Raw genomic sequence first — 21293 nt, forward strand, 5'->3', positions numbered from 1 at the left:
AAACATGAGAAAGACATAACTTTTGTGGTGACCACAGGCATGGAATGCCCGATGATCCTAGGGATGGAATGGTTAAAAAAATGGAACCCCTGGGTGAATTGGAGGATGGCAGAAATCAAATTCCCTAAGGGGGACCCTATGGACTTAAAATCCCAAGGGGGGCTACCAGAATCAAGAACAAAAAAAGCATCCATGGGAGAGGAAAAGGGACTACCAGAAATACCAGAGAAATACAGAGACCTTGCTGAAGTTTTCAGTGAGGAGAGGGAGGATGAGCTCCCCCCCCACCGACCCACAGACTGTACCATTGAATTCAAGCCTGGGGCAAAACTCCTGAAGCCCAGATTATACTCCATGAGCCCAAAGCAGAAGGAGGAAATGGAAAGATTCATAAAGAAAAACCTAGAAACGGGGTTCATTGAGCCAGCCAAGCCTAAAGTGGCTGCCCCGATCCTCTTTAGAGAGAAGAAGGACGGCTCTTTACGCTTATGCATGGATTATAGGTCCCTGAATACAATCAGTGAAAGCAATCTATACCCTCTGCCCCTCATGAAGGACATGTTGTCACACCTCTCGAAAGGGAAATTTTTTTTCTAAACTAGACCTAAGAGAAGCTTACTATCGCGTGAAAATTAAGGAAGGGCATGAATGGAAGACCGCATTTAACTGCCCCATGGAGTGCTACCAATTCAAAGTCTTGCCATTTGGATTACGAGGAGGCCCGCAGTATTTATGCAATTAATCAATGACGTTCTAAGGGAGCACTATTTAAGGAGGTTCTAGTTTACTTAGACGACATTCTTCTCTTCACCGAATCAAAAGAGGAACATGTCAACCTAGTCAGAGCGGTTTTAAAGAAACTGCGAGCCGCCCACCTATATGCCAAACTCTCAAAATGTGAATTCTACCAGGAAAGGATAGACTGCCTAGGTTATCACATATCCCCATAGGGCACTGCAATGGACCCAGAGAAGGTCAGAGCAGTATTAAAATGGGCACCACCCCGCACAAGAAAGCAACTGCAAAGTTTCCTGGGCTTCGCAAACTTTTACCGCCAATTCATCCCCTCATTTGCCCAGATAGCCCTGCTCCTCATGAACGTACTAAAAACAAAGGGAGCATCCTCAGTAAAACCTAGCCAGCCACTAACATGGACAATAGAGTGCCAAGAGATTAAAGAGACTTTTCTCTGCCGAACCAGTACTGAGGCACCCAGACATGGATAAGCCCTTTGTAATACAGGCAGATGCAAGTGATGTGGCAGTGGGGGCTGTACTTTTACAAGAAAATGATGAACGGATATTGCAACCCTGTGCATATACATCCAAGAAACTCATGGAAACGGAACAGCGCTGTCCCGTATGGGAGAAAGAGGCATACAGGATACGTTGGTCATTACTCACGTGGTGCCAGTTCCTGGAAGGCAACAAAATCCCCTTCCAGGTGTGGACTGATCACAAAAATTTGGAAGCCCTGAAAGCACCCAGGAAGCTCAAGCCCAAACAAGCCCGCTGGTCCCAGCATTTCCACCAGTTCCAATTTAAGCTCAAACATTTGCCGGGGGGAAAGAACCTCCTGGCAGATGCACTCTCGCATGCCCCAATATAACAGCATGTGAGCCCCCGACTCTAAACCAATGATGGTAGAATCACAACTGGCAGCGCCAGTAACCACCAGAGCCCAAGCTAAATTAAAACCACAGCTGAGCAGCCAAACCAGAATTGAATTCCAGAAAACTTTGGAAACAAATGAATGGTTCCAGAAAAACAAAAATGTGTGCACAATGAGAGACGGGCTGCCTTGGGTGGGGGAAAAAGTTATATATACCAACAACCCAAAGAGTCACATTCATGCAGCTTTGCCATGACACAAAATCAGCAGGGCATTTTGGATTTGTAAAAACATTACACTTAATTAAATGGCAATTTTGATGGCCATCCATAAAAAAGGATATAGAAAGTTACGTGGCCAGCTGCCCAAAGTATGCAATTGCAAAGAGGTTGCAAGGGAAATCTCCCAGACTGTTACATACAGTGGCAAATCCCTCAGCCCCCTGGAGGGAAATAGCCATGGATTTTATAGTGGAATTACCAGAAAGCAAGGGAAATACTGTTGTCTGGATGGTCACGGACTTCTTTTCCAAACAGGTGCACTTTATCCCTTGCCAAAAGACTCCCACTGCAAAAACCTTAGTGAAACTTTTCATCCAACATATTTACAGATTGCATGGGGCACCCCAACGCATCATCTCTGATAGGGGAGTGCAATTTACATCTGCATTTTGGAAGGAATTTTTATCCCTTTTAGGGACCACTCAGGGACTGACATCTAGTTATCTTCGTCAGGGGAACGGTCAATCAGAGAAATCTAACTCAGTACTTGAGCAATATTTAAGATGCTTTCTTAGTTTCCAACAGTCGGAGTGGGCAGACTTACTTCCTTTTGCAGAAGTTGCCTACAATAATGCAGTCCACTCCAGCACAGGTTACACTCCTTTTCAAATAGCCACCGGTCAAAGTTTCAACCCCATGCCAGAACTAACCCCAAACGAACTGGCAATCCCATCACTGAAAGAATGGATGGAACAATTACAAAACACCTGGCCAATTGTTAGAAAAGCACTAGATGAAACTAGGCAGGCATACAAAGCACAAGCCGATAAAAAAAGGGTTGAGTCTACACCATTCATTATAGAAGAAATGGTGTACTTATCTACAAAATACCTAAAGTCCCTACAACCCTGTAAAAAATTTGGACCAAAATATATAGGGCCTTTTCCAATTAAAAGAATCATAAACCCAGTAACAGTAGAATTAGAATTACCCAAAAATCTCAGGCAAATACATCCAGTTTTCCATTGCAGCTTGCTGAAAAGAGAGCATCAGTCATCGTTACAGCCAAAAATCCCCACCACCACCACCTCCAATCATGGTGAAGGGCGAACAACACTTCGAAATTAAAGAAATCCTTGACTCTAGGAGATATCATAGAGCGACTCAGTACCTAGTTCCATGGAAACACCTCCCTGCCTCACAAAACGGGTGGGTCCATAAACGTCATGTCAGAGCCCCGAAGCTATTAAAGAAGTATCCTAACAAGCCTGACTAACTTTTATACCTGTTTTGTTTTCTTTCAGGTGGATCTATCTTATTTTTAAGGGGGCAGGATGTCAGAATCCAATTATATTTCATCTCTAATTATTGACTATGGAAAACCCCATTTCTGCCCTTTCTGGATTCTGTCATACGATGAAGGGAAGGGGGGTGAACAAAGGGGTTTTATGGCCCTCACTTCCTTTGATACAACTTCAAAGGGATACCACCAAAAGGACTAATCATAACAATGGGGCCATCAGCTTTCATCTACTCCTCTCTGAAGTCTCCCTTCCACCGGCAGTGAGGAAAAAGGGGGTGGAAATGTAATGCCTGGGATTGTTGCTGGAAGGATGGTGGGGTGGGGTGGGGCTGCTGGGGACCCCTTAAAACCTTGAACCATAGGGCTTGGGCCCCAGGTCCTTTCTAGAACGCCTGCAACCATTTTCTCTTAATAAAGGATGCCTGTTGGAAGAAATATTCCAAGAGTTCTGTCTTCTTGAGATGCAAAGTGGGGTGGGTTCTTACAGATAGACAATTTAACACTAATATACTCATGGAGGCATAAAAATGACTCCGCAAGAGAATATATCTTTTTTTCAGAAAGGCACAAATCTGTCTCAAGGATTCACATGATATGGGCTTCTAAAGACTTAGCAAATAGAATCTTGAAAGTTGATATCCTACTTAAATCTTTTTCTGACCATAACCCAGTTGTTTTGAAAGATATTTTGAGTTTGCAAATAAACCGGGGAGATGGTTGGTATATAGATTAAGAAAGGAGAGGGAAAAGAAAATGATTGAAAAAAATTATGAAGGTAATAAAGTAATAACTGATAATGAACAAATTAAAAAATGTTTTCACAACTTGTTCTAATTTCTATAGGATGCAGGAGTTAGATAGGTCAAAAATAGATGAATATTTGCTGAGACAAAACTTGCCGAAACTTTCACAAACTCAGATACAATTTATGAATGATCCAATAACTACCTTTGAAATATCAGAAGCTATAAGAAAAAAGAAATCAGAAAACGCTCCTAGCCCAGATGGACTTACAAGTCAATATTATAAATGTTTTGAAGATGAACTTCTTCAGTCATTAAAGGATGTAATGAATGTTATATTACAGGGGGAGAAATACCCCCAATATGGACAGAAGCTAATATTGTGCTACTTCCAAAGGAGGGCCAGGATGCCACGATGATAAAGAATTACAGACCAATTTCATTATTAAACAAAGATTATAAACTCTTTACTGCAATTTTGGCAGAAATACTAAAAAAAAGTTTTACAAATATTATTCATGACAACCAAGCTGGCTTTCTGCCAAAAAGACAGCTAAGGAATAATGTAAAAATGATTTTGAATATTATTGAATACTTACAATATCACAATGAACAACAACAGGCAGCTTTAATATTCTTAGACACTGAGAAGGCCTTGGACAACTTAAATTGGGTCTTTATGTTTAAAGTTCTGCAAGAAATGGACTTTGGGGGAAATTTTATTCAAGGGGTCAAAGCTGTTTATACATTACAGCATGCAAAAATTGTTATTAACGGCAATCTAACTAACTCATGTGAAATTTGGAAAAGCACAAGACAGTCTCCACGGTTGTTTATCTTGGTGCTGGACGTCTTGAATAGAGATATTAGGCAAGACAAGAAAATAAAAGGTATAAATGTTAGGAAGGAGGTTTATAAACTGAGGGCCTTTGCTGATGATTTGATGATATTTCTGCAAGACTCAAAAATAATATAGAACACTTGATGAGGAAACTAAACTATTTTGGGTCCTTGGCCGCTTTTAAAATTAATAAGCAGAAAATATCAAAGTTGATTAAGAATATAACCTCACAGAATGGTGATATATTGACTAAAAAGTCTGGTTTTAGGATTGAGAAAAAGGTGAAAAAGTCTGTTTTTAGGGTTGAGGAAAAGGTGAAATTCAAACACAAACTTGTTCAAAAACTGATTATGTGCCTCTCTGGAATGGCATCAAAAAAGATTTATTAAGATGGGACAAATTACATTTATCATTACTGGGTAGAATTTCGTGATTAAGATGAATGTTTTACCAAAGATGCTCTTCCTCTTCCAAACATTACCAATACTTGCAACTGACATTCCGTGTAAACAATGGCAGAGGGATATCTCTAAATTTATATGGCAGGGGGAAAAAAACAAGAATTAGAAATAAATTATTGAAAGATGTTAAGGAAAGAAGGAGTTTGGGTTTACCTAATTTGAAATTGTACTCTGATGCTTGCTGTTTGGTTTGGCTAAAAGAATGGATGAACCTTCAGAATAAGAGGTTACTGGACCTTGAAGGCCACAAATTAAGGTTTGGTTGGCATAGCTATCTATGGTATGACAAAGTTAAAGTAAATGTTGATTTTAATATCATTTTACTAGCCGTGCCATTTTGAGAGTTTGGAATAAATATAAAAAAGGGTTTTCTACAAAGGTGCCACTTTGGGTTTCCCCACAAGAAGCCTTTTTTAAGAAAAATGATGGTGATGAGGCTGATTTGGTGGACTTACGGTAAAATAATAACTTTTAATTTGGGGAGGAGGAGCTAGAATCAGAAGGTCATGTCTGTGATTGGTTTACATATATGCAATTGAAAGAAAGATTTAAGCTAGACAAAAAGAATTATGGGTTTAGTTTTGTTAAAAATGAATTGGAAATTTTACTGTGTGGTATTGATGAACATATTACTAAAGTTTATAAAATGTTATTGAATTTAAATCTGGAAAATGAACAAGTAAAACATTATATGATTCAGTGGGTAAGGAATTTTGGGTATATTATAATGCTTGAACAATGGGAGGATATGTGGAATAAAGGATTAAAATTTACATTAAATTATAATTTAAAAGAAAAATTTTATAAGATGATGCACCACTGATACTTAACACCAGACAAGTTATCAAAATGTATAAAGGTATTTCAAATGAATGTTGGAAATGTAAAGAGGGACTTTTTACCATTTATGATGGATATGTGATAAAGCAAGAAAAAATTAGAGTAGGATTCATATGTTAATACAGAAAATTCTAAAAGTGAATATAGAAAGAAAACAGACTTTTCTAGTGGACAAAGAGCTGAGAAAAAATATGGAACTTTGATGTTAATAGCAGCAAGATTCCCACAACGGAGGAATGGTTACAAAAACTGATGGAGCTAGCAGAGATGGCTGAACTGACTGTACTGATTAAAGAAAAAAAATACCAATACTTTTATTGTTATATGGAAACAATATATGGAAACCGCTTCTAGACTTTGTGCTTAAGGTGGGAAAAAAATGAAATTTTGATTTTGGGTTTTACCAATTAGATAGACAATGTTATCGAAATGGCTAGTTTATATTATTTTTTAAAAGTAAAAAGTTGAGGTTTGATGTTGATATTCTATTTTACTGCACCAAAGGAAGTTGGAAGTCAATGCCTTTTTCCCCCTTTTTCTCCCTTTCCTCACTTCTATTCCCTTTTCCCTTCCCTATCTTTTTCACTATTTACTTTTGTATTTTCATTGTATCATATATTATAAACTAATAACACTTTAAAAAGGACTTTCGATGGAAGTGGCAACTTGATGGTATCTCCCAATTTTTGGTCTGATACCGATTCTCTACAGTTTTATACTTAGAGCAGGTTTCTAAGTCTGAAGAAACTTCCCTGGGGAAGGGGAAGCTATGGAGATTGACCCTTTTGTTCTCCCAGATAGCTGGATGCTCTCAGCTTCTTGAAGAAGTACTTGGGTGAGTCTCTGGCTATGGGAGCAGGACAACCAAGAACAAGTTCACTGTGGAAGAACCAGCCTCTGTTTTTTAGAACACTAGCTTTTATATATTCACCTTCTGCTTTAAAAGAGGCTCCTCTTGGCTGCAGCTTGCTTTCTCCTTTTTGTTGAAACATTGTCATTTCTAAAGCTCCGTGATTTTAAGATGGTGAGAAGTGGAGTGGTAGTTGTGGGCGTTTGCACACACAGCTCCATTTGTACGAGTGGTGGGCGTGCACATGCCACTCATACAAATGGAGCTTTGTGCGGGATGCAAGCATCTGCCACTCATGCAAATGGAGCTGCACACATGAGCACACTCACCTCCTGCTTGCCATGGCCTGCTTGCCATGGCCCAGGAGTTAGAGACCCCTGTTGTAGAAGATTGTATTGCTTCTAAGCTGACTTTGCTGAACTTTTTTGGTTTTAGATCACAGACTATATAAATGGTGCTTTTAGTCTGCTATCAGAGGGGAGGAATTCTGATTTTACTTGCATTTGATTGGAAAACTATAATGAGACACTTAATTATATGAAGGGGCACAGAACCTGAACTTTACTTGCAACCTATATTGTAGTGATGCTTTTGACTACATGAGGGAGCCAAAGACCATAGTATCACTAATATCACTAAATTAAATTGAATTAATGTTATTAATCTTTAAATCTTAATTATATCTTGTTATAATGGCTACACGGAAAAGGGGAGAGAGAAGAACTTCAGTTAAACTTGATCCCCTAAGAGCTATTTTGGAAGCATATACAACTAAAACACATGAAACAATCCAAGCAATAGGAGCAAATTATTAATAGAATTAAAAATTGATACACTTTCAAAGGAACTCCGTGAGGAGATATATCACTTATGTTGATCCTATCCTCAAATCTAAGGAGAAGTTGGAATCATTTCTTCTGATCTTAATGCTATCTCTCTGTTGGCAGAACTAGGACTGCATTGGATTTTTTGACAGCTGCAACATACTGCTGGTTCATACTTAAGTAGTGGTCCACTAGGACATATAAATCCCTCTCTCAGTTATTACTGTTGTACCATGTACCATCTATTCTGTACCCCTGTGTTCGGTTTTTCCTGCCTAAGTGATCTTACTTTACTCACTAGTGAACTGCAGTTTTTTGGCTAGGGCCCAATACTTAAGTCTATCAAGATCCTTCAGAATCTTGAGTTTATCTTGTGTTAGCAATTCCCTCCAGCTTGGTGTCATCTGCAAATTTGATGAGTTTCCCTTCTTTCGCCTCATTATCAGTTTACCATCTTTCTGTAGATACTTCAGCAAAGTTTCCAGCCATTTTTATTTTTGTTTTAAACAGTACCCGTTTGTGCCGGGACATGCTACGTTAATGCAAAGACTCTTGAAATCATTATAAAACTATACTGATATTAATCATGCTTAAGTTATGCATTATTTATGCTAAACAATATTTTAGGAAAGAAGACTTTTCTTTGCAAGAGCCAGGATGGGATTATCAAAAATATTTCATATGATATTAACCTTCTTTTAAAGTACATAAAGTAATCATGTTAATTGATCATGGGAAAATGGTAGACATAATGCACCTTAACTTCAACAAATAAAGACTCTCATGAGATCCTAGTAGAGAGCAGAATAAGCACTAAATGCTACCAGGATTGGGATTATGATTAGACTAGGATTAGGGTTAGCTAGCTCTATATCCATCTACTGGTAGAATCCTAACTCTATCCAATGCACCAGTGTGTCTGGGTCAAACTGGAAGGAAGCATTCAGTAGCTAATTGCAAGGCTCTGATTTTAGGACCCCTACTGTTCATTATATTTTAACATTATCTGGATGAGGGGTTAGAAAATATAATTTTAGAATTCATAATTTCCAGGTAAGAGAGAGGTAAGTGAAATAACAAGTGAAATAGTGTTTGAACATTTTAATGGTACTCTCATATCTCTTCAATTATGTTCATACAGTGATGACTCAATAAAAACTCTAAGCCATATGCTACTAGGCTGCTCCCATATAAGGACTATAGACAATAATATAAATCATTCCATTCCTTAAGATCTAATCAGAGTTGAAGAATCTTCTTGGATGAGAAATGAAACATCTTCAGAGAAAAACAAGAAAGTCCAGTTGCTTTGTGAAAAAAAACCTTTGGGATGACTATGACCTGGATGACGGGAGAATCTCCATAAACAATTCTATTAAATAGTTTACTGCATCTGCCTTTATGGCTGTAATAAACTGATTTGATTTGACTGAGACAGCAAATCCCCTACAGAACAGAATCAGAATATAGAAGGATCTTATGCACAAAACCTAGATGGATTTCAACAGTAACTTAGTTAAAACTTTTCATTTGTATTTTTTCTGTGTGGTTTTTCGGTGCCTTCAAATCAGCATTGATTCCTGGTGACTGCATGAGACTAGGCCTAAGATGCCTTACCTAAAGATGAAGTAAGCACAGAAGCTGGACAAAAGCCAGGAAAAGCTCCCTAAGGGAAAGTAGTTAAGAAGGAACCAAATTGTTAAGGAAATAAAGGGAAAAATGTCACCTGAATCAGACAAAAGAAGGTGGGCCTGAGCACATGGGAAGCCCCTCCCCAAGTCCCACCAGAACAAAGCAAGGAGTTTGGGGGATAAAAGAGGTCATAAAGCCCACCCATTCTTTGCGTTGTCTTTGGACCCAGATTTGATAGCTTCCGTCCCTCTGGCTAGTACCTGCCAGCCTAGTTGAGGATATGAGTAAGTGTGAATGAGTGTGCATTTGTGTGTGTTTGTGTATATGTGTGTGTGTGAAAGAGCAAATAGTTATACCTTGTAACCAGTAAAGTTTGCTGTTACTTTAAATTCACTGGGTTTCTTTGTATTCTAAAGAACCATTTGTGCCTCATTGATTTGAATGGGGCAATTTTCCAGGGCTATGAGGGTGTGAGTAAGTGCCCATAAGCTTTGGGTGAGTGACCTGGGAGCACATGTGTAGCAACTGCCTGGACTAGTCCTTGCAGTTGTTTTGGCAAGGTTCTTCAGAAATGTCTTGACATTGCCTACTTACTAGGGTTGAGAGAGAATAACTGGCCCAAGGTCACCCATCTAGCTTTGTGCTCAAGACGAGACTAGAATTCTCCAGCCTGATACCTTAATCACCACACCAAACTGGGTCTCTTCATTTGTATAAGAAATTTGTATGAAAATCAGATGGGGCAACATATTGCATGGCAAAAGTAAAAAATAAAAGGAACAGTATGATGCAGCAGGAAAAAATAACAAATGTACCCTCAGGGTTCATCAATAAAATATAGTGTTAAGATTGAAAGAATTCTGCATTTTTTTTTGTTCTTTATTCTGCATTGGTCAGATTGCATTTGAATGTCAAAGTCATTTGGAGAGGTAGATTTCAGATGTACATCCGGAAAAGCTGTACAAAAGTAAAAATCATTCTCTGGCTTTAGAGAGAATAGAATAGAGTAGAACAGAACAGAACAGAACAGAACAGAATAGAATAGAATAGAATAGAAGACCTTAGAGATCTTCTAGTCCAGCAACCTGCTCAAGCAGGAAACCTACAGTATATCATCTCAGACAGGTGATTGTCTAGTCTCTTCTTAAAAATCTCCAGTGATGGAGTGTCCACGATTTCTGGGGGCAAGCTGTTCCACTGGTTGTTTGTCCTCTCTGTCAGGAAGTTTCTCCTTAATTCCAGGTTGCTTCTCTCTTTGATCAGTTTCCAACCATTATTTCTCATCCTTCTCTCTGATGTTCTGGTGAACAACCTGGCCCCTCTGCCTTGTGGCAGCTTCTCAGATACTGGAATACTGCTATCATGTCTCCTCTATTTCTTCTTTTCTTTAGACTACCCCAGGGATAGGCAACCTTGGCTCTTTTATGACTCGTGGACTTCAACTCCCAGAATTCCTGCTCAGGAATTCTGGGAGTTGAAGTCCATGAGTCATAAAAGAGCCAAGTTTGCCTATCTCTGGACCAGCCAAACCCAAGTCTCATAGCAGTTCTTCATATGTTTTAGTCTCTAGGCCTTTGATCATCTTAGTTGCTCTTCTCTGAATTTTTCCAAAGTTTCAACATTTTTTTTCTGATATGGTAACCAGAATTGGCTGCAGAATTCCAGGTGTGATCTTAACAGGGTTTTATAAAGCGGTACTAATACTTTGTGTGATCTTGATTCTATACCTCTGTTTATACAACCCACAATTATATTAGCTTTTTTGGCTGCTGCTGCACACTGCTGGCTCATAGTCAAGTGATCGTCCACTAGGACTCCAAGGTCCCTCTCACAGTTACTGTTTTTAAGCCAGGTCTCACCCAATCTGTATTTGTACCTTTGATTTTTCCTGCCTAAATGTGAAACTTTGCTTTTGTCCACATTGAAACTCATTTTGTTGGATAGGGCCCATTGTTCAAGTTTGTCAAGATCTTTTTGGATCCTAAGTTTGTCTTCTGGGGTGTTGGCTACTCCTGTCAGTTTGGTGTCATCTGCAAATTTGATGAGTTACCCTTCAATTCCCTCATCTAACTCATTTATAAAGATATTGAAGAGTACTGGGCCTAAAAAGGAACCTTGTAGTACCCCACTGCTTTCTTCTCTCCATGTGGATGTAGTGCCATTGAGGACTACTCGTTGAGTACGGTTTGTCAGCCAGCTACAGATCCATCTGGTGCTGATGTTGTCTATTCCACCTTTTCCTAGATTATCAAGGAATAGGTTGTGGTCTACTTTGTCAAATGCCTTACTGAAATCTAAGTATACTACATCCACTGTGTTTCGCTGGTCTACTAGTTTAATCACTTTATCAAAGAATGAGATAAGATTGGTTTGGCATGATCTGTTTTTAACAAACCTGTGCTGGCTACTAGTTATGACTTTGTTGCTTCTAGTTGTTTTTTGATTACCTTTTCTAGGATCTTCCCAGGTATTGATGTTAAACTGATTGGTCTGTAGTTCCTGGGTCTGTTTTTTTCTTTCTTGAAAATGGGAACCACATCAGCAGTTTTCCAGTCCTCAGCTACTTCCCTGGAGTGCTCCAGGATTTTTGAAAGATGTGTGCAACGGTTCTGAGATAACATCTGCCAGTCCTTCAGAACTTTGGCTGGAGCTCATTGGCTGTATAATTGTGTTTGGGGGATACAGTAATAGTGAATCCCAGCAGTGATTAAACAAGTTGATATATTTTATGCCTGTATGTACAAGTGATGATGAAGAAATTAACTGAATTTCAATATTGGTTAAACTTAGCAATCAATATGCATATTCAGTCTAAATCAAAATGTATCTACACATCTGAGCTCAAACTTTTTAGAGAGTTCCAATGCTTTTGCAATTTGTCCTTATAGTAGCCAGTCACTTATTGCCTGCATACTGATACAAAATAAATTAATTGTGCTCTACAACTGGAAAGAATTTTTATATTATTGGTTACAGTTCAGTTGCCCATTATTTCAATAGTGCATGAAAGGAAAAGATCATGGAAATATAGGTTTGCTAAGATTAATTATTGAATTGATGAGAAATGGCGACCTTCCACCATATAAAAATGTTACAGTTAACATTTCTATATTTCAATATAACGTAACCCATAAGGACAACAATTCAGAACAATTCTTATATTATTTGAATCTGAGCTGAATAACTTTTTACAGAGTTCTTTCTTAACAATATGTTATATTCCTGCATAGAACTGATTTTGCTATATGGCAAGTAACATCAATTGATCATAGTAAAGAAAAGGACAGGGTGCTTTGCAAAATAATAACAGTTATGGAATGATTGAAAACTTCCCTATGCAACTAGAGTTAATTTAAGCATTTTTAGAAAAAAATCATAGTCAGAAGTCCCATATATTATCAATACCTTAAAAAACCAATCCTGAAAAAGATTGTATTGCTTAAAATATTTCTTATTTTCTCAGTGGTATTTCAGTTTATTTCAAGATCAAATTTATAGATTTTAAGGATATTGTATAAGAGAGAGATTGGCTGGGATCCAAAGAACTTCCTAACTAATTTCATCTAAAACTATTTTGGTCTCTTCTTTCATATACATTTCCCCATTTCCTGCATCTCTCAATAGAATTGTTAACAACAGTTCGAAGGAGTTCTCCAAAAGGAGGTGTTGATGTGGTTGTTTTGTTACTAAACTCTCAAACAAACAAAATGGAATAATGATGATGTTAATAATGTAACAGGAACAATAAATGCCACCTTAGTTCATTACTATTCAAATCATATGTTTTTGTAGTCAAGGCAGAGGAAATTCCCCCATAATTCAAAAATAAAAGAATGAATAAAATTTAAGCCTGTTTATGTAGATTGCTAGCAAAAACTAGCAAATTCAATCCCTGAACAACAGATACCCATTTTGGCGTAATGGTTGAGGTACTGGCTGACCATGCATTTTGCTCTTCCGTTACACATGAAATTTGGATGATTTGGGGCCAGTTTTGGTACCTAAATTTTTAACCTTATCTGCAAGTATATATGATATACGCAAATTAGGATATTTTTCTTTGCTGCCTTATACTATGGAGTGATCATCATAGCTTTTTTGTATTGTTAGTCTTACCAATAAAAGAGAATATTTGTAGCTCAGGGTTGAACTGTGGGGTCCTTGGTGCTCTCTGAGCTTGGTGCTTTTCTTGCAGACATTTCATTATCCAGCTAGGTAACATCATCAGTGCTAGAAGGGAGTAGGACCCTACAATTGTTAGTCTTATTTTGTTTCTGGTATTGTATCTGTACCTGGATATGTATTCCTGCCTGGAAGATTAGTGGTGAATTAAGCCTGCAGGATTTGCCTTTCTCAATTAGCTTCTTGACCTTAATTTACATAATCAGTGACTTGCACCTTCATCTGACATCAAGAGTCCCATTCTGACAGAGAATTTACACTACCAGCCTTTCAGCCATTCTACTAATGGCAAAAAAACTAAGAAAACCACAAATACTTTCTTGCTCTTGAGCAGAGAAAAATTTGCTCTGAATGAGTAAATGGTGACAGGGAAAGAAATTAAACGAACTTGTACAAAACTACTCTTGCTTGCTATTGTGTAAAGATTAAATTTTCATAAATGTTACAGTATACTTCAATAATTTGTTCAATAATTATGGAATACATATTGTTATTGTATTAGTCTCATATTAAAATCATTTCAGACTTTAAAACAATTCAAGCTCAATATTTCAAAGGTTAGTGCTAGTATTAAGTTGATTTTCTTATCTATGTGTTTACTAAGTGTCAATGACAACTTTATGGCACATAATCTAATACAGATAAGATACTAGTTTAGGAACACCAGATAATAAAACTCTGTCTCTTAACAAATATGGAATTTTAGAGGCAGTAAAAGGATTAGCATAAAACAAACCAGACAGCCAATGCTTGGATTGAATAAAGTGCCAATTAGGGAAAAGTTCCATTTTTTCCCTCAAAGTAGAATTTTTCCCAAAACTTGCGGGTAAAGGGATTATAATTATGAACCACTGTTTTCTATATGAATGTTACATGGCAAAGAGTACAAAACTGATCCTCAAAGAAGCAGGGTTTGCAATTCTTTCCAGTGTTACAGAGGAGTAAAATAACTCAAGTTGAACCCAGAGACAGCTCACTTCTGCATTTTCTGAGTTTTGTTATTCCAACCCATAGTACAAATTAACATGAATATGTAACTATAGGGTTGAAAATGTGGGAAAATGTTTTAATAAAGTACTCTCCATGATTAACATTGGTTTCATTTAAAAAATCAAAGTTAGGTTGTGCATGCTTAATACTATCAGGAAATCCTCGAACAGTTGGATATCCTAGGAATTCAAGAAAACAGAGGAGGAGATAAAGTTCATCTACTTTGTTGTATACGTCCATGTAATCAACAGAAGTAAAGTTTGTCTCAAAAGAGATATCTTTGACTGAAGTGAGTTAAGTTACAAACTGTTAAAATATTTTGAAAATGGAGGAGAATGGAAAATCGGGACAAAAAAAAAAGAAATAAATTCTTCCAAATTTATAGTAAACTAAAAGTGAGTTGTAAAGCAAAGACAGAAAGACAATTTTTATGAGATTTCTAACTATTGTCTTGCGTGTAGCATATTCTTCTAACAATCCTGTTTGTTTATTGGACATATAAACAAATGCTCCCCATTTCAAATACATAACTCTGGACAATGTTACAATATTAATATTTAATACAACATTAAAATGATAAATGCATATAAAAAGATGAGAGCCATGCAGCAGACCACAAACAGTCAACATAACCAGGAGATGGACTCGCTCACACGCAGGGAGCAGGATATGAGTGCTATCTCTTTTTAGGTGAGAAACAGAACAAAATGGTTGCATATGGACCTATATGCAGAGACAGTCAGAAACAGTTTATGAAGCAACTATGTAACCCTGGCAGAAAATGCAGATTTACTGATTGATAGACAGGTACTTTGAACATTTTCCTGTGTGTTGCAAGTACTTCTTTCAAAAGATTTATACAGCCATATAGTGACATTCAGAATCAAAAGTTTAGGGAAATTATTCCTATATTTTCTCTTAGAGACATTTGAAATTTTAATATGCCCTCCTTTATATTATAATCATGTTTTTTCTCTTCTCCCTTCCCCTCCCTATGTTTTCCAGGGTGATACAATTGTTTCCTGTGATTCTTATGGTGTATTGAAACTATGGGATGTTCGGAAGGGAGTCCCAATGGTCTCCATTGACGCTGGTCCTCACCCTGGCAATCAGGTGGCATTTGATCCTTCTGGTAAGATCTTTCTTGACATAGGTGATATCAGGAACACAGATTTTAGTGAGGCCATTTGTCTGCAGTGCTAGATTTATTAAGAGTTTTAGAAACCTAATTGGATGTAGTTCTACCATTTTCTTGTACATATGTAGAACAGGATTGAGAGGTGAAAAAGAAACAAACATAAAATGTTGCTGTCACTGAAATTAATGACCTTAGGAGAAACAAACCCAGAGAAAAAATATGAAGGCTACATAATATTCCTGTTTTTTGTCATTCCAAAACTTGTACAAGTATTCCTAAAAATAAGAAAGTCAAGAAGAAACCAGCATGGCTGCACAAAGATCTCTCAGACAAACTGAAAGACAAAGAGGACAAGTACAAAAAATGGAAAGAGGGACATATAACTAAGGCTGATTATCAGCAGACAGCCAGAACATTCAAAGATGAAGTCAAGAAAGCAAAGGCTCAGAATGAATAAAGACTTGCAACAGAAATCAAGGATAATAAAAAAAAGTTTTTTTCAACATATTAAAAACAAGAAAAAAGTCAAGGAAACTATAGGACCACTGAAGAGAGAAGATGGCAAGGAACTAACAAGCAATACTGAGAAAGCAGAACTGCTTAACTCATTCTTTGCATCAGTCTTCACACAAAAAGAAATTATAGCACAACATACCCCCCAAAAATACCGCAAAACACAAACTAGAAACAAAAATTAAAACAAGCAAAATGGTAAGAGAACACCTATCCGACCTTGACAAATATAAATCACCAGGACCTGACAGACTACATCCCATAGTTCTGAAGGAGCTGGCAGATGTTATCTCAGAACAATTGCACCATATCTTTCAAAAATCATGGAGCACCGGGGAAGTACCTGAGGACTGGAAAAGGCTGATATGGTTCCCATCTTCAAGAAAGGGGAAAAAACAGACCCAGGAAACAACAGACCAATCAGTCTAACATCAATACCTGGGAAGATCCTGTAAAAGATCTGCGAAAAACTAGAAGCAAACAAAGTTATAACTGGTAGCCAGCATGGGTTTGCCAAAAACGTATCATGCCAAACCAATCTTATTTCATTCTTTGATAAAGTGACCAAATTAGTAGACCAGTGAAACGTTGTGGACATAGTATACTTAGATTTCAATAAGGCATTCAACAAAATAGATCACAATCTACTGCTTGGTAAGCTAGAAAAAGGTGGAATAGACAACATCACCACCAGATGGATTTGTAACTGGCTGACAAACTGTACTCAACAAGTAGTCCTCAATAGCACTACATCCACATAGGGTAAGCAATGGGGTACCACAAGGCTCCGTCTTAGGCCCAGTACGATATCTTCATTAATGACTTAGATGAGGGAGTAGAAGGGGAACTCATCAAATTTTCAGGTGAAACTAAACTGACAGGAGTAGCCAACACCCCAGCATCCAAAAAGATCTTGATAAACTTGAACAATGGGTCCTATCTAACAAAATGAGTTCTAATGTGGAGAAAAGCAAAGTCTTACATTTAGGCAGGAAAAACCAAAGGTACAAATACAGATTGGGCAAGACCTGGCTTAAAAACAGTAACTGTGAGAAGGACCTTGGAGTCCTGGTGGATGATCACTTGACTATGAGCCAGCAGTGTGTAGCAGCAGCCAAAAAAGCTAGTACAATCCTGGATTGCATGAACAGAGGCATAGAATCAAGAGCATGCAAAGTATTAGTACCAGTTTATAAAATCCTAATAAGACCACACCTGAATACTGCAACCAATTTTGGTCACCATACTACAAAAAAGATGTTGAGAGCTTGGAAAAAGTTCAGAGAAGAGCAGCTAAGATGATCCAAGGCCTGGAATTAAGGAGAAAATTCCTAACAGTGAGGACAATTAACCAATGGAACAGCTTGCCCTCAGAAATTTTGGGTGCTCCATCACTGGAGGTTTTTAAGAAGAGATTGGACAGTCACTTATCTTGGAGCTAATGTTGAATAATAATGTAATGCTTGGTTTCAAGTACTCCAAGACACACACTATTTCATGCAGCTCAGAGAAGCAAAATCACAAAAGCTATTAAAAACTGAAAGCATCTTATTCATCATGTCAGTGGGGGTTATCATTCTGTTTTCCAAAGTCCCAGAGTTTGTAGAAGTTATACTTGCCTACTGAACAATAAATTTTACTAGCCCTGTTTTTAAAGTTAAATAATTAAATGTATATCTTTCAATTACCAGACTGAAGGCCTGGGAATGGGAATAGGTACATACGGATAAGATTTCCAGTATGAACATGTTTATTGTTATTTTCAGAAAATGTCCAAAAAAGAGAAATGGGAGTTGGATGAAACTATTCAGAATGCCTTGGGTTCCTTCTAGCTATATTATTCTATGATTCTATGAAACCATATCTGGCTTTTTTAAAAAACCAAACATATTTTTTATTATCGCTTCTAATGGCGCAATATGATATATGTGTTTTCAAATATAAGGGTTTTTTTAATTCATGTTCGGGTTTTTTTCAAGAAAGCAAGTAACTGAGTTATAGTCTAAATAATATCAATATTCAAGTCCTCCACAAAAGGTACTTAGTACAGGTAGTCTTTAATTTACAACCACAATTGAATCCAGAACTTCTGTTGGTAAGTGAAACATTTGTTAAGTGAGTTTTGCCCCATTTTACGACTTTCCCTACCACAGTTGTTAAGTGAATCACTGCAGTTGTTAGTAAGATGGTTGTTAAGTGAATCTGACTTCCCCGTTGACTTGTCCCATTGTCAGAAGGTCACAAAAGATGATCACATGACCTTAGAACACTGCAACTGTCATAAATATGAACCAGTTGCCAAGCATCTGAATTTTGATCATGTGATCATGGAGATGCTGCAATGGTCATAAGTGTGAAAAATGGTCATAAGTCACTTTTTGCCATTGTAACTTTGAATGGTCACTAAATGAACTTTTGTAAGTCGAGGATTACCTGTATTTTAATAAACGTTTTCTGTTCTTATAATAAAATGTAAAAAACTTTGCTTTTATGATTAAGAGCAGGACTGTATACCTGAAAGTAAATAGGATTTTTTTAGTGCTGTATTTGCAGAAAATATCTGGCAAGTAAGCGAAATCATCCTTTTCCTACATATATGTTTTGATGAGCCAGTCGGGTGTAGTGTTTAAGGCACCAGGCTAGAAATCAGGAGAACGGTGAATTCTAGTCCTAACTTGGGCATGAAGTCAACTTGATGAGAATAGAATAGAATAGAATAGAATAGAATAGAATAGAATAGAATAGAATAGAATTATTTATTGGCCAAGTGTGATTGGACACACAAGGAATTTGTCCGGTGCATAAGCTCTTAGTGTACATAAAAGCAATAAGTGATAAATCATGATCATAGTCATCATAAAAATACATTCATCATAAATCATAAAATACAACATTTAGTGATAATCATAGGACACTAAATAAGCAATCAACATAAATCATACTAAATAAAACAATATAAATTGTAAGATACAAGCAACAAAGTTATAATCATGAGATAAGGAGATAGGTAATAGGAAATATGAGAAGAATAATAGTAATACAGTAATAAAGATGAAAAGAATAATAGTAATACAGTATTACTAGATAGTTTGACAGTGTTGTGGGAATTAGTTGTTTAGCAGAGTGATGGTATGGAGGAAAAAAACTGTCCTTGTGTCTACTTGTTCTGGTGTGCAATGCCCTATAGCATCGTTTTGAGGGTAGAAGTTGAAACAGTTTATGTCCAGGATGTGAGAGGTCTGTAGATATTTTCATGGCATGCTTTTGGCTCGTGCAGTATACAGGTCCTCAATGGAAGGCAGGTTGGTAGCAATTGTTTTTTCTGCAGTTCTAATTATCAGTTGAAGTCTGTGTCTGTCTTGTTTGGTTGCAGTGCCAAACCAGACAGTTATAGAGGTGCAGATGACAGACTCAATAATTCCTCTGTAGAACTCTATCAACAGCTCCTGGCTCAGTCTGAACCTTCTGAGTTGGCGCAGGAAGTACATTCTTTGTTGTGCTTTTTTTCCCAAGTTTTTTTATTAATTTTACAGTATTACATTTACATATTTGAAAAGTAGCATGGCGGCTGAGCACAGTAATTCCATTACATTTGAATATCATCAGTACAAATCTCAAAGTATTACAACAACTAATTCCCTCTCTTTCCCCCATAATATCTACTGTCATATTCGAACCAATATAGTTCTTATTCTATCAATCAAACAAAAAGTACCTTTCTAATATTCATCAATAATCTTCAGTCTATACATATCTTAATTAATTTGACATTCCACCTTTTAGACAATAACCTAGTAAGTTCTTCTTAACTTTAATTTCTCATTGATATTTAAGTTTAATGTTTAATCTTTATCATTTCCAGATTTTAAATGATCCCAATTTCTAAGTCTTACATCTCACATTTGGGGCTAATATTTTTTTTTCTTTTCTTCCTTTTGCTTCCTTCCTTTCTTCCTTTCCAGAAAGAGAAATAAAAATAAAAAATAAAAATAAACCACCAATATTTATACCACAAACCCATATACAAATTTAATTATTAGTATTTATACTTCTAAGTTTTACTTACCCTTTCTTTGTCTCAACTCATAACAATATCTTAAATTCAAATCTTAGTTATTTGTAAACATTCAAACTTTTAGCCAATCAGTGACCTTGATATTTTAATTTAATATTTAATATTTATTTTTTCCAGATTTTTAATTAAACACAATTCCTTTATCACAATTCCTCATACATTCTAATATTTAAAATACACACCTTGTATATAAATTCTACCATCTATCTTACCAATCTAATAAGACAGTATAATATTCTTATTTCAATATATTTCTAGATTTTATATTACCAAAATTTTCTTTATCTCAAATCATTACAATATCTTGTGTTCAGAATACTTATTCTATCCATTTAGATATATTCTATTTTAGATCTCATGTATAGATCAAAACCCCAATTTTTTCCAATCTTATTCTAGCTTTTTTTTTTTCAGGTCATTTTTTGTATCTTTGCCTTTAAATCATCAAAAAAATCTCCTTGTATTGTTGTGGCTATTGTTTGATGTTGATAAGAACATCCAGTTGATGTTTTCTTAAGAGGATTGGTTGATTTAGCCGGTCATCTCTTTGTTTTTCCAGTTCGGTGCAGTTGTCCCGAAATATTTATCTTCTCTTTCATCTATTTTTATTTTTTATCTTCAAATTCTTTCTGGTTTATAAGAAAAGTCATTTCCTTGTTCTCTATTATCAGTTTCTTTTTTGTGTTTTCCATTGTCTGTATTTGTTGAGTATCTAAGTCTTCTGTCATAGCATTTGGTTGTTTCACTTTCTCTATAGAATTCTGTATAGATAATTCTTTGGTTGAAGTCATAGTTTGAGTTTGCATATCCCAACTTATACATAGAGTTTGGATCATCGCTTTTAACATACAAAGAATTTGTTCCTGTACTTCCTCTGTAGAAGAAATCCATTCCTGTTCTTCTTCCATTGTAGTATATTACACTAAAAAAAAAAAAAAAGAAATTTACAGTTAGAAAGTCCACCAAATGAGGAGCTGAGCTGAGTTTTATGCAGATGGTGTTTCAAGGTTGCTTTATATCTTATCTATTTTCAAAGCTGTCAACGAGTCTCTTGAAGAAAAGCAGGTTA

The 21293-nt window shown here is 36.6% G+C and overlaps 1 protein-coding gene across 4 annotated transcripts in view; it reads left to right on the forward strand.

The window, feature by feature from the left end:
- SPAG16 (sperm associated antigen 16) overlaps positions 1-21293 on the forward strand; it is a 422131-nt gene that overhangs the window by 338067 nt on the left and 62771 nt on the right. For all 4 annotated transcript variants that reach the window (XM_039332823.1, XM_039332822.1, XM_039332824.1 and 1 more), the window contains one exon: positions 15504-15630. In XM_039332823.1, the coding sequence (XP_039188757.1) occupies positions 15504-15630 (127 nt within the window). The remainder of the gene's footprint in view (positions 1-15503; positions 15631-21293) is intronic.

This window comes from Crotalus tigris, unplaced genomic scaffold (genome assembly GCF_016545835.1).
Source record: "Crotalus tigris isolate CLP2741 ecotype Arizona unplaced genomic scaffold, ASM1654583v1 scf7180000024464.508515016:1373766, whole genome shotgun sequence".
NCBI lineage: Eukaryota > Metazoa > Chordata > Lepidosauria > Squamata > Viperidae > Crotalus > Crotalus tigris.